The sequence below is a fragment of the Vipera berus genome (genome assembly GCF_964194415.1).
Source record: "Vipera berus genome assembly, chromosome: 7".
Taxonomy (NCBI): Eukaryota; Metazoa; Chordata; class Lepidosauria; order Squamata; family Viperidae; genus Vipera; species Vipera berus.
This window is the reverse complement of record NC_138209.1, coordinates 17,010,752-17,024,288: the sequence shown is the minus strand read 5'-3', so window position 1 is coordinate 17,024,288 and position 13,537 is coordinate 17,010,752. Positions and strand designations below refer to the sequence as shown.

The following is a 13,537-nucleotide window of genomic DNA, read 5'->3' as shown; positions in this document are numbered from 1 at the left end:
TCAGGGCTACCTCTGACAAATAGAAAATACATGTAATCATCTGTGTACCTGCATGCCACCCAAAACAGAGCATGTCTGCAAAGCAGATAGAAAACCTAGTTCAGTCTCATGATGGAATTTCCTCTTATTAAATAACTGCCATTTATTTAGTGACTGGTTCATGCAATAGATTTAGATCCTGTCTTTTCTTCAGGAGCTTAAAGCAGGGTCCGTGGCTCAGTGGCATAGCGTGGGGGGTGCAGGGGGGGCTGGCCGCACCGGGCGCAACATCTGGGGGGGCGCGCTCGCACTCGCAGCTCTCTGCCCCTGCCTGGCTCACTCACTCTCTCTCACTGCAGTGCTGGCTGTGCGAATCCGATCCGAACCGCTGGGTCGCCGCCCACTGTGGAGGGGGGGGGTGCAAATTACTTGCCTTGCCCCGGGTGCTGACAACCCACGCTACGCCACTGCCGTGGCTTTCTCTTTATCAATGTTTCCCACAACTGTGAAATAGGCTGCATGGGAGAGAGAGAACTTTAATTCTACCACCATAATAATTATTCCATGCTGGCTGTTTCATTTTCGCATTAGCTTCTTTCTTTCTGTCATCTACTGAGAGGAAAAAGGAACAGCATATCCTGTAATATTTGTTGGGACTCCCTCCCCCAGACTCCCTGCAAATTGGACTCTTCTGTTCTTCATTCTCCTGAATATGTGGACTCCTGGTCACAGCCTGGAGTAGTCCTGGCAATTTTCTTGGCAAGATTTTGGAAGCCGTTTGCCACTGCCTCCTTCCAAGGGCTGAGAGTGTGTCTGACTGACCCAAGGGAATCCAGTGGCTACACAGCTAAGGCAGGACTAGAGTCATAGTCTCCCAGTTTTAAGCTTGATGCCTTAATGTGTAAACCAAACCAGCTCTCTGCACAATTTACAGTAGAGTAAATATCCAAGTATGATCTTTGAATAAAGGTTCAAATATTTCTTTGTTTTCGTCCTTTTGGGGCTGACAATGAACATTTTAACTGACAATTTAATACTTTAATACTAACAAATCATGCAATTAAAAAAAATCATTTAGAGTTTAATTAAAAGAGCAATTTTTTAAAAAAAAAAATCAGTTCTCCTTTTATTAGTTTTTATCTATTTATAATTGTCAGATACTTAGATGATTAACTCTTTTGTCCAGACAGCCCAATGTTGTGCTTGGATCAAATATAAAATGCACTATCATACGTCTACAGGGTAAACAATACCTTCGTTTTCAAAACTCGTCTATCTTTGCTTAATGAAGAACATTACAAATAATTTGTTTTTATCAAAAATACAGGAAGTTAGATTGAAGCATATTTTTAAAATCTATACATCTTGCCAATGTAGCTTACCATTTCCTAAGAGTTGTGAAGATTTTGTGTTCCTCTATTACACTATTGGATGAAGGCAAAGAATATCACTCCAGCATCGTGATAAGATAGATATTACTTTATTAGACTGATAACACATTGCAAGCTGACCAGATGCTACCTATGCCTTTCATGCATTCTGAGCAGCATCAGGAATCTTAACCACTTCAGAGTTACCATCCTGTCTATTCCCATAAATTTAAGAGAACTTTTATCCCAAAATACAGAAATATACCTAACAGGGATTCATTAGATTAATGAAGACTTTAATTAAATAAATAAATAATATCTTAACTAATATGACAATTAGAAAGGAATCAAACAAATGCACAATGGCGTATCGTTTTAAAAAAACAAAAAAGAAAACCTTAATGGTCTATTTATAGAGGGGAAAAATGATAAAAGCTTTCTTAAAGGTCAACAAAGTTTGGAGAAAATTTCTAAATCATCACTATAAGGAAGGCCCTAATGTAAAAGCTATCATAGATAAAATAAAATATGAGGGATTTATATTTCTCTTTCCTTTTTCTTTCCTGTTTCTTTTTCCTTTTTTAAAAGAACCATTTAACAAAACAGAATTAAGATTAATATTTTTATTATGTGAACAATCTGATATAAAACATTACAGTACTTCAAATGAAAACAAACCAAGAGACAACAAATATGGGCATTTCAAATAAGGCACATGTAAAAAAACCACACATCCAGTGAAATAGACAAGTTTCTATATATATATATATCTATATATATATAATATTTATATTTAGAGGTAGAAATAATTACAAAAATATGCAACCACTTTAACCAATAGCAGTTTGTTAAAACTAGGGTCCTTATTAAAAACTGCCTTGGTAAAACAGTACAGATGGCATTTTATGCACTACATTTTTATGGCATCTGTATATTTTAATTTTAATTTGAGTACTGGTAGTGGGAAAAATGCTATTCCATGACCAATACAAGAAGATTTTTTTAAAAAGTTATAAATGTTCATACAAATGTATTTAATAACAAAAATTTATTGAAGCACCATTTTTCCCCCTCAAAAAACAAACAAACCCTGCATTGCTTTTCTTTCTGTTAGCATTAGAGACCTAATGATGTTTTTAATAGTGTTGCTATATCTGCTGGAATGGCTCCTTCTTCTCCTGTAGAATTAAAGGAATATGTCAGATTTTCATGTGCAAAGAACATTTCATTCAAGTTAATAGTTACAACCAATGCAACTAAAATATTATTCCTGCAATCTTGCTAACTGAACATGAGAATATTATCGCAATGGAATATTATAGTTTTTAAAAAAACGAATGCAAAATTTGCTTGGTCATTTATTTGCAAATCACTGGTGCAATTTAATCTGTTTTCCAACTTACTCTTGGGGTTTTGCAAAATAGTTATTATTCTGATTAATCTTGTTGATATATCTGACTTAGCTGTAATCCAATATGGTAGCTGGCATAAGTTACAATAATCAGGAACTCAAGTGTTTGAGCAAGCCAACAAGGCCAAAATACTACTCTAAAAGTTACTTTGGCCACATCAAATACCTATGTATAGCCAATGGTAAATTTTACTTTTATGTATACTTTTGCATCCTGTTGTACAAATTGCTTTTCAATAGTGGACAGCATGACAAAGAGATCTATGAAAAAGAAATACTAGCTTGGATCATAAAACATTTGCAGATAAACAGATAAAAAGTAAAACTACAAAAGCAACAATAGATTGACAACATGCTTATTATTTCCACATTCCTTTTATTTTCTATAAAAACAACAGATTTGATGACATGCTTATTATTTCCGTATTTCTTTGATTTTATAAATATATATTTTTTCTGTCTCACACACTTGTGCACCCTATCTTTTTAGCATACTAAAAATATTCTGCAAGGACTCACCTGTATCTGTTGCTGTCATATCTTGCTCTAATTTTAACTTCTGCTGACTGATTTTGAGCATGGATTCTTCTATGGTCCCTTTACTTATAAGCCTAATAACCTGCACTTCTCTAAACAAAATAAAACCAAACCACATCAAATATTTATTCATATAATTATGTAAAGCAGTATTTATAGTTTATTAAAAGTATATTATTTTCCATCTGGCATAATTTTACAGAAAATGAAGCTGGTTTATTTTGCAGCAATGTACGAGTGACCCATCTTACTCATGCAAAGACAAACATATAGTGACAGCAGCTATGGATTAGAACTGTGATGCATACATGTAACATACATGCAGTTACATGTCATAGGCATATATCATACATGCAGTGTCAGACAAAAAATGCAAAACAACTTTAATATTGGGAATTCCTATACTCATAAAAATATTTTACCAAAAAAAATGAGTTATTTTAAGCAGTGATCTAAAGCCTGCCTTTGTATCTCTTCTTGTGTTGCTGCTATCTCCATAATTTCAATGAAGTGAAACTATGGTTTGGTCTCAAAAGTAAAGGAATAACAAAAAAAAACAAGATTGGCTTACACTAGAAATATAAAATCAAATTTAACTTATGTAAATGGGGTAAGTGTTGCTAGGCAACAGTGTGAAGATGGATGTATGGACAGATAATTCTTATAATAGTCTGAGACTTTAAAAAAGTCTTATTTAGGCTTAAAAAAGAAGAACAAATGAACCAGTTTAAAGTTTTATCTCTAACTAAGGTATCACACCAGTACACCAAATTAATCATAATAAAATCAGTACTTTATAAAATTGGGAAAGGTTTTTTTTTATCAATCCATACCTCGTCTGTCCAACTCTGTGGCATCTGTCTTCAGCCTGTTTGTCATTGTAAGGATTGCAGTCAATATCATGGAGAATGACCACGTTGGCTGAAGTCAAATTAATCCCAAGCCCCCCAGCTTTAGTTGAAAGCAAGAAAACAAATATATCCATATCTGAATTGAATTCATCTATCAAATGTATCCTATCAAAAAAAGAAAGAAAAAGCAATGCATTCTTTAGCACGAAAAGTCTTTTTTTAAAATGAATCTCCTAATAGTTGGTCATATCATAAAACCTGGCACACGTACACATTCATTTGTTGAGCATAGCATCAAAGCATGTATAAAGGAAATCTCATACAGCAGATAGGCTCTTACCTATCAGAGATCTGTGTCTTTCCATCCAGTCTAAGATAGCGAAGTTGCTCATGTTTCAAGAGAACTTCCAAGATGTCCAGCATCATGGTAAATTGGCTAAACAAGACAACTCTGTCACCCTAATGGACAAAGGAATACAGTTAATTTAAAAGCTACTTACATCAGAAAGCCAAGTACACAAATATTAAAGCTGCTTTATGCTACATATGCTGAATTTAAAACTAAGCAATGCATCTGAAATCCAGGATTCAAATATTTAACAGACTTATTAAGTGGAGAGCCAAACTAGTCTATTGTTTTCAAGGGACAAAACAGCCAATGTGATGGCTTCACTTGATCATGAAATGGACAGTGTGTCTTTGTCAGCTGTAATTTATGTATAAGCAGTGGCTAATAAGAATTATTGAAGAATTGTAACTTAGGACATAAGCAAAACTCTATGGCAGGCATGTCAAACTTGTGACGTCACGTGATGTCGTGTGACTTATCAGAACTTTTTCCCCATTGCCAGCAATGGGGTTGGCGCAGTTTCGGCGTGATGCATCCGGCCCGTGGGCCGGCAGTGTGACATGCCTGCTCTATGGGATGCAACAATAATACACTGCTAATAAAACACAGAAAGAGTCCAATACACGGGTGTCAAACTTGCAATGTCATGTGATGTGACATATCACAACTTTTTTCCCATTGCCAACAATGGGGTGGGCACAGTTTTGGTGTGACACATCTGGCTCGTGGGCCAGCAGTTTGACATCCCTGGTCTAATACTTTAGGAACAGGTTAGTTTTCTCTAGTTTAAATAGCAGAAAAATATGATCTGAATATAAACTTAAATGTATAGATATTTTCTAAAGAAGATTTTATGTTTCAATTTTGGAATACTCGGTAGCAAATTACTACAAAAGTTATTTACACTTTTGTCACATATGCAGACTTGTCTTTTCTTCAAAAGAATACACCTACTTTGTCTTTAAAACTTAGGAGTTTGATCTGAGACATTTCCCATCATGTTATTTGGTAAAGAGGTCAGAAAGTTATTAGTTTAAAACTAATACATTTATTAGTTATAAATTCTCAAACATTACACATTCTGTTATCATACAGAAACTAAGAATCAATCCAGCCTGGGATTGACATTGCTTTGAGGAAGAACTCATTAGGTAAACAAAATTAAAATGTTTACTACAGGAATAAAAACACTTAATGTCAACTTTCAATAGATTCTTTCCCAGTAAAGTAAGTTAGTAGCGTGAAATTAGACTCCGCTTTTGAAATATATACTGCATAGCTTCAAAAAGAATCCAGTTGGTTTAAGACAGAGGTCCCCAACCTTTTGGGCACCAGGGACCGGTTCCATGGAGAGAGGTTTTTCTGTGGCCCGGAGGGTACGTAGTTTGTGTGTTGCCTGCATCCCACGGATGGGGCCTTTATTTGTGCGGACCAGTTGCTGGCATGCTGTGGACCACTACCGGTCCACGGACCGGGGGTTGGGGATCCCTGGTTTAAGGATTGTACAAAAAGGTTCTCAATGATTAGAAAACTAGATTTCTTAGCTCTGAACCTCACTTCCTTTGGTCGTTAGTTCTATAACCAACAATTAGCTGTCACCAATCTCCCTCTCACCTCTCCTCTAGTTAAGGCAGCCGTAACAGGCCTATTTCGTTACATTATAAAATGTATAATAAAACTCATTTAGGCATTAATTGCATTTCCCCCTTTCCCCCAATACACTATTTTTCTCGCAAACATTTCAGGGACCTACCTGATGAAGAGTCCCTATGCACATGTTACACTAGCCATGGGTAAATTGTGAGCAGGCAGGACTTTTAGCCATGGTTAATGACAAACATAGATAAAGGGTATTGAGAGCAACTGCTGCTCTTTAGCTCTGGTTAATGTTGTATCTATTTTGTTTTCAAAGAACCTTCAAAGATGAGAAATTTGAAGAGAGCTTCCCACATTTTAATTAATATGCCTATTGTTTTCTAAAATGTGTTTCTTGTCAGTATAGTTTACAGCTGAAAACAACTCATATATTTGTAAAGGTTAGTATATCAAAAGGTATTGGTATGTAGGGCGCACCTTTTGTTTAAAATCTGATAAAATACGTATAAGTGTCCTAAATTTTCCAGAATCCAAAAGTAGATCCATTTCAAGCTTGAAGTCATGAATATTTGCGTACTGTTTGCAAAGCAAATGCAGTTCATAATCAGTCATCACACACATGTCTTCAAAAATAAGGTCGGGGTTTGCTTCACAGTGTGTAGGCTCCTAAAACAACAATTTTAAATTATTTGCAAATGAATAATTTTAACATGCAATACACATCTACTGTCCTGTAATTAATTTTATTCCACAGTCCAAATTTTTAGATGACTCTCTGGAGCTCTCAGCTTGTTTTCTTGCAGACGTTTCATTATCCAAACTACAGTAGGTAACATCATCAGTGCTAGCACCGATGATGATATCTACTTGGGTAATGAAACGTCTGCAAAAAAAAAGCAAGCTCAGAGAGCATCAAGGACCCCTCATATCAACCTTGAGCAACAAATATCCTCCTTTTTAGAAGACTATTGGTATAATCTGAAATATGAAGTAGCACTATTCACTTTTCCATGATTACTTCTCAGATTTGGCTTTAACTAACTTTTTTTAAAAAAAAAATGTCAACTACATTTCAGGGAGAATTTCATTGGGATTACCGATGAGATGGGAATGGTTGAGACAGCTTTCTGTTATACTATGGTGTAACATGAACATAAACATCTGTTCAACTTCAAGCCATACTTTTAAAATACTATGTGTGGCGAATGCATCCTTGAAAAACAAGTCATACTTATTCTATAGTACAGTTATCAATATTCATTCATCTGTGAATCTCTGCCATGGCCTGGCCAAGTGATACTATGGAGGCTTTGCTTCAGTACCTGGATGCAGTTGGAGTCTGGATAGGGATAAACTGACTTCAGCCCAACATTACCAAGATAGAGGAGCTTTGAATGTTGGGGCCTCCTGGATCTGGTGATTTTCCACCTTAATATTAGATTATGTTCCCCTACCCTGGACAGAATGGGTGTGCAATTTGAGATCCTCCCGCAGTTATGACTTCCGTTTGAAGAGCAGATAGCAGCTGTGAAGGGGGTGTGGGGGGGAGGGTCTTAGCTCTGCTTTGTGCTGTGTATCAACTAAGCCCCTTCCTGGATTTACTCATGCTTTGGTCACTTTCCGAGTAGATTACTGTAATGTGCTCTATACGGTACAGTTCTCGAACAACATTTAGAAGGTTCAATTGGTCCTAAATGCAGCAATGCAAACAATTATGGATGTGTGTTACTTTGCTCATGTTATATCTTTGCTTTATGAGCTTCACTGGGCTCCAGTTTGTTTATGGGTGCAAGTCAAGTGCTTGTAATTATCTATGAAGTATTACTATTACATGGCATGGGAACAGAGTATTTGAGGGATCACCTTCTCCATGATTTCTCTCCATTAGATTGGACATGCTTTGGTCCCATCTACTACAGATTGCCATCTAGTAGGACTTGGGAAACATGCCCTTTCCTTAGCCATGCCAATGTTCTGGAAGACTGAGGTTCAGCTGCTTTAACTCTGCTCTCCTTATAACCTGAGTGATTTCATAAGTATGTAGACCAGAAGAGTAATTGAGCGGATGCTATTGGTGAATGCTTCGTTTGGCTGTCACTTTAGTTTAGTCAGGTGGGAATAATGTTTTTTTTAAAATAAACTTTGTATTTATATTATAGTTTAATCTCTGTTACCGTCCCAAAATTGAATTGGGGAAATTGGTGCCCATGTAAAGTGAAATTAATAAATGTAGAACCTTCTGAATTTGTCTTGATCGTGCAGGGAGACAGACATTACCTATTAACTACTGCACTAAAGCCAGAAAACAAATTGTGAGCAAACTGGACAAATGTATAGTAGTGGCCAAAATTGTGGAAACCTTTTGGGAAAAGTGTATTTTTTGAGGTTTGATGGCTAATGACACCACTATTTTTTCACTAATACCATAAAATTATATATCAATGGAAAGATAATTTAACCAAGAATGTAATGCAACATAAGTTTGTTCAATTATCTGTATTGTATTCTATGAAAAGTTATAGCCAAATAACCAGAAAAAGGAGGCAAAACTTGCTTAGGTTGATATCAGTTAGCTTTCCTTTATCTGATTGTAGCCAATGAGCATGAGTGTTTAGAGAGCCAATCAGGTGTCATCTTGTTTTGGCAATGAGCCAATCAGATCACAGTAGGATTCAGTTGATGTCATGTATTGAAGCTGAGAGGAGGACATTTGTCAGTGCGTTATGTGATCGCTATCAAGTTGGTTGGGTTTTTTTGTGTTCTTTCATTTAGTGAGCTTGTAAAATGTAATAAAATTAAAGTAATGGTGCAAAGAGTTGACTGGTTGCCCAGAAAGTGATGTAAAATAGTATTATTAAGTGAATAAAGCTACAGTTATAAAGAAATTAGAAGAAAAATTGGAGGAAACCTAACCAAAGGTGGCATTTCTACTGTACACTTTTACTTTTCCCAAAGCGTTTTGGCCACTGGTGTGTGTGTGTGTGTGTATGTATGTATGTATATGTATATGCATGTGTGTGTACATACATACACACACACACACACACACTTATACACCACCCATCCCACTGGGGCAAATGCACCTTATGACAAAACCAAATGCATCTATTTCTTACCTTGAGCATGAGGTTTGACATGATTTTAAGTTTTTCAGAGGTATAATACTGGCGGTGTAGGAGAGGATGATTAGCCATTTTTCTTAGTTGCATCATGACATTACCCATTTCAGAATTTTTTTCTATGAACAGACACAGGTATTTGTTAATTAAAAAGTTTTTTTACAGATATAACTAAAAAAAAGGGACGCGGTGGCTCAGTGGGTTAGGACGCTGAGCTTGTCGATCAGAAGGTCGGCAGTTTGGCGGGTCGAATCCCGAGTGCCGCATAACAGAGTGAGTGCCTGTTACTCGTCCCAGCTTCTGACAACCTAGCAGTTCGAAAGCACGTAAAAATGCAAGTAGAAAAATAGGGACCACTACGGTGGGAAGGTAACAGCGTTCCGTGCGCCTTTGGCGTCAAGTCATGCCGGCCACATGACCATGGAGACGTCCTCGGACAAGCTTTGAAACAGAGATGAGCACCGGCCCCTAGAGTTGGAAACGACAAGCACGCGTGTGCGGGGGAACCTTTACCTTAACTAAAAAAAATAGCAGAGCCCGGTGTTTTTGTTCCTCGTACAAAAGAAAAATCACTGAGAATTATTTATATGCATTCATACCTTGACCATCCATAGATTTCTTAAGGCAGCTAAAAAGATCTTGATATAGTTGTTCCTGTTTCTCAGACATTTCACACCACTCAACAATGTCTTTTTTGGGAGGTAGTTGCTGCAGCACCTGGCAGACCAAGACCAAAATTCTATGTATTAGGAGAACAAACTTACATGTAGATCCACAGATATAAATCTGGAAGCTACTGTATACTTAAGTATGGTAACCTGGTATGAAATAATTATTTTTCATTGCAGAGTGAAGACATACCTCTTCTTTTACTCTTCTCAAGATGAATGGTTTTATTATCTGCTTTGCATGTGCAATTCTCTCCTTTTCATATATACTATGCTCCTCAGATGCTTTCTAATAAAAAATCAAACACATAAAGAGCATTTCATACTCCCAGCCAAAGCAAGTTAATGTGTTCCGTTTTAGTTTAGTTTAGTTTAATACAATGTTTGAATCCAGTCATTTTTATTAAACAAACCACTGTTACATGACAGTATGTGCATGTCCAGTTACAATGTGGTTATGACAATTACTAAAATGATTACTATTGTACAGAACAGTATCTACAGTTGCAAATTTGAAGATTACATGATGATTTTTCTGAACTATGTTTTAAAATTACCTTCAAATATACAATGCTAAATTAACAATAATCATATTCATTTTCATTTCATTTCATTTCATTTCAATAATCATATTCATTTTCATTTCATTTCATCTTCATTTCAAAACAATAAAAACACATACAAAATACACTTACTGCTTTAGAAGAAAATATCCTTCGAATTTCACTGGTGCTACTACTGAACATGTGTGGCATTACAAAATTCAATAGGGACATAAGTTCTAAAAGATTATTTTGAACAGGAGTCCCAGTTAGCAGAAAACGATTTTTTGCCTGTTTTGATAAAAATAAATAAGCAGTGATTAGAAGATGAAACATTAAATCATCACTTTGCTAAAACATTGTATTATGAGTTTCATCTCACTGTTGAGAAATGCAATATTGTCAATTACACATTTTAAAACTAGCCTACAATATTTTAAACCAGGAAGTTGTAAATAACAGCCTTAAATGTCACCCAAGTGAAACAATACAGTGAAAATTGTAACTCTTTTTTGTCATTTGACAGATAATAGCTGCCAGTTTGCTATGCAAGTTAATCACAATAGTATGCATGCATGAGTGTCTATTTAAAAAATTAATAAAGCTACCACACTCATAATTTGTAACTCTGCAATGCATGCAATAAAAAGGTGTAAAAACAAACCCCAAGAAAATCAAAACCATAATCAATACGTAAGAGAGGCTGGTGTTAAAGCATACAGACACGGTATTGGAAGGGCTTATTCCAAAGAGCAGATACAGCAACAGAGAAGCCATGTCTTAGATCACATTAGGTGGCATTGTTTCAAAAACGTTTTTTTCTACTCAATACAACCTTGTGGGACAGGAAGAGATGATAAGAAGAGATGGTTGTGCAAGACAGACAAGTCCTATGCCACGTATGGCTTTATATAGTTTCTATATTTAGACCTAAGGCTTATTGTATACTTATAGAATTCAATTAGATAACTGTTTACAGGATTGCAATTTAATGTTGTAAAATGAGAAACAGACTATTTATTAAAATATTTTATTTATGATGTAACATTTAGTGAACCTTGAACATGTAAATCATAACTGAGAAAAAGAATCAAGAGTAAAGAAAGAGTAAAGAATCAGTGCCTTACATTAATTGTCATCAGATGCTGATAGCGTACAGAACCCATATTTTTTAGCATATGACCTTCATCAAAAATTGCATAATTAAGTTTCATCTTGCGAAACAGATTACGATCTTCTGGACTACTAATTGCAGAGTTATACCTATCAAGAGAACAAACTATGAGTGTATTTTGCTTTACAAACATGCATAAATTTATTGATTTTATATATATATACATACACACAAAATATATATTCTAGCACTCATTAAGTCAGTTATGATAGTATGATAATGCATGTTTCTTGTTTAAGAAAATGCACGCTTAAATGAAAGAGCTATTTAACTCTAGCAAGTTTTAAGAACTATTACCTGAAAAAACAAAATTTCTAGGAGTATTTGAACTGTAGTTGCAACAGCTTCAATATTATATTTGCCTTTGGTTCAATTTGGTATGCAACACTTTGGCACAATATGCACAACTATTTTTGCATTACACGTAGTCCTTGCTTAATGACTGCTTTGAACAGCAACTGTTACAATGGTGATGAAATAGTAACTTTGTGATCAATGCTTGCATTTATGATCTTCCCAATGTGTCTCTCAATCATGTCTTTGCTATTAGTCAGCTAGTATGTGTAAAATCTTGAGCTCAGACATGGTCATATGATTTTTCACTTAGCAAACACATTGCTTAATGACTGCGTTGCTGATCCCATTTGGGTCACCTATACCTGCAGTGTACAGTAATGGCCAAAATTGTGGAGACCTTCTGGGAAAAGTGTATTTTTGAGGTTTGATGGCTAATAATACCACTTTTTTGGGATTAGTACCATAAAATTATATATCAATGGAAAGATAATTTAATCAAGAATGTAATGCAACATACGTTTGTTCAATTATCTGTATTGTATTCTATGAAAGGTAATAGCCAAATAACCAGAAAAAGGAAGCACAACTTGCTTAGCTTGATATCAGGTAGCTTTCCTTCATCTGATTGTAGCCAATGAGCATGAGTGTTTAGAGAGCCAATCAGGTGTCATCTTGTTTTGGCAATGAGCCAATCAGATCACAGTAGGATTCAGTTATTGATGTCATGTATTGAAGCTGAGAGGAGGACATTTGTCAGTGTGTTATGTGATCGCTATCAAGTTGGTTGGGTTTTTTTTTTCTTTCATTTAGTGAGCTTGTAAAATGTAATAAAATTAAAGTAATGGTGCAAAGAGTTGACTGCTTGCCCAGAAAGCGACGTAAAATAGTATTATTAAGTGAACAAGGCTACAGTTATAAAGAAATCAGAAGAAAAATTGGTGGAAACTTAACCAAAGATGTCATTTCTACTGTACACTTTTCCCAAAAGATTTCCACAATTTTGGCCACTACTGTATTCAATATACAGAATAAAATCTCTAAAGATAATATCTTACTGACTGGGAAAATATAACCAGTAAGGAATCTTGGATTATGCTATATGTATTACATTTGGTGTGCTTACAAGAATATATTCATTTATAACTATGAGAAACTTGTGACTTATAGGGACATTTTGAATACTTGAAGCGAAACTACAAAATAAACAAGAACTGGAAGAACAGGGCATTGAGCTATCATGGTGGTCACACCTGCAAATGCAAATGAGATACGAGAAAGATGCCAAAACATATGGTTTTTATAAAGATCAGACAGTGTTTGACCAGATACTATTGTCATCAGATGAAAAATTGATTAAGAAACTGTATAACTTTTTGTTAAACTTAAAGATGGAAGATGAACAAGTCAAAGAAACAATATAACATGGGCAAAAAACTTTGGGCACAATGTAGAGTTAGAAAAATGGCAAAACCTGTGGTAAAGAAACTATAAAATAACAGGGCAGCAACCTATAAAGAAAATTTATATAAAATGTTTTATAGATGGCATTTACCACCTGTAAAGTTAACAAAAATGTTTAAAAACATGTCTAGCAATTGTTGGAAATGTAGGCAAAAGCCAGGTACGTACTACCATCTTTGGCGG

The 13,537-nt window shown here is 35.4% G+C and overlaps 1 protein-coding gene across 3 annotated transcripts in view; it reads right to left on the bottom strand.

Annotated features, from left to right (window-relative positions):
- Positions 1-1,273: 1,273 nt before the first annotated feature.
- The window catches only part of SMARCAD1 (SNF2 related chromatin remodeling ATPase with DExD box 1), a 42,227-nt gene continuing 29,963 nt past the window's right edge, over positions 1,274-13,537 (bottom strand). Inside the window, exons 15-25 of one of the 3 annotated variants that reach the window (XM_081332114.1) lie at positions 11,550-11,685; positions 10,576-10,713; positions 10,074-10,169; positions 9,812-9,929; positions 9,210-9,331; positions 6,571-6,759; positions 4,489-4,607; positions 4,131-4,313; positions 3,280-3,389; positions 2,954-3,021; positions 1,274-2,527 (exon numbers count right to left, since the gene is read on the bottom strand). In XM_081332114.1, coding sequence (XP_081188240.1) covers positions 2,498-2,527; positions 2,954-3,021; positions 3,280-3,389; positions 4,131-4,313; positions 4,489-4,607; positions 6,571-6,759; positions 9,210-9,331; positions 9,812-9,929; positions 10,074-10,169; positions 10,576-10,713; positions 11,550-11,685 — 1,309 coding nt within the window. In that variant the 3' untranslated portion in view covers positions 1,274-2,497. The remainder of the gene's footprint in view (positions 2,528-2,953; positions 3,022-3,279; positions 3,390-4,130; positions 4,314-4,488; positions 4,608-6,570; positions 6,760-9,209; positions 9,332-9,811; positions 9,930-10,073; positions 10,170-10,575; positions 10,714-11,549; positions 11,686-13,537) is intronic. The other 2 variants (XM_081332115.1, XM_081332116.1) reach the window with 2 other exon arrangements.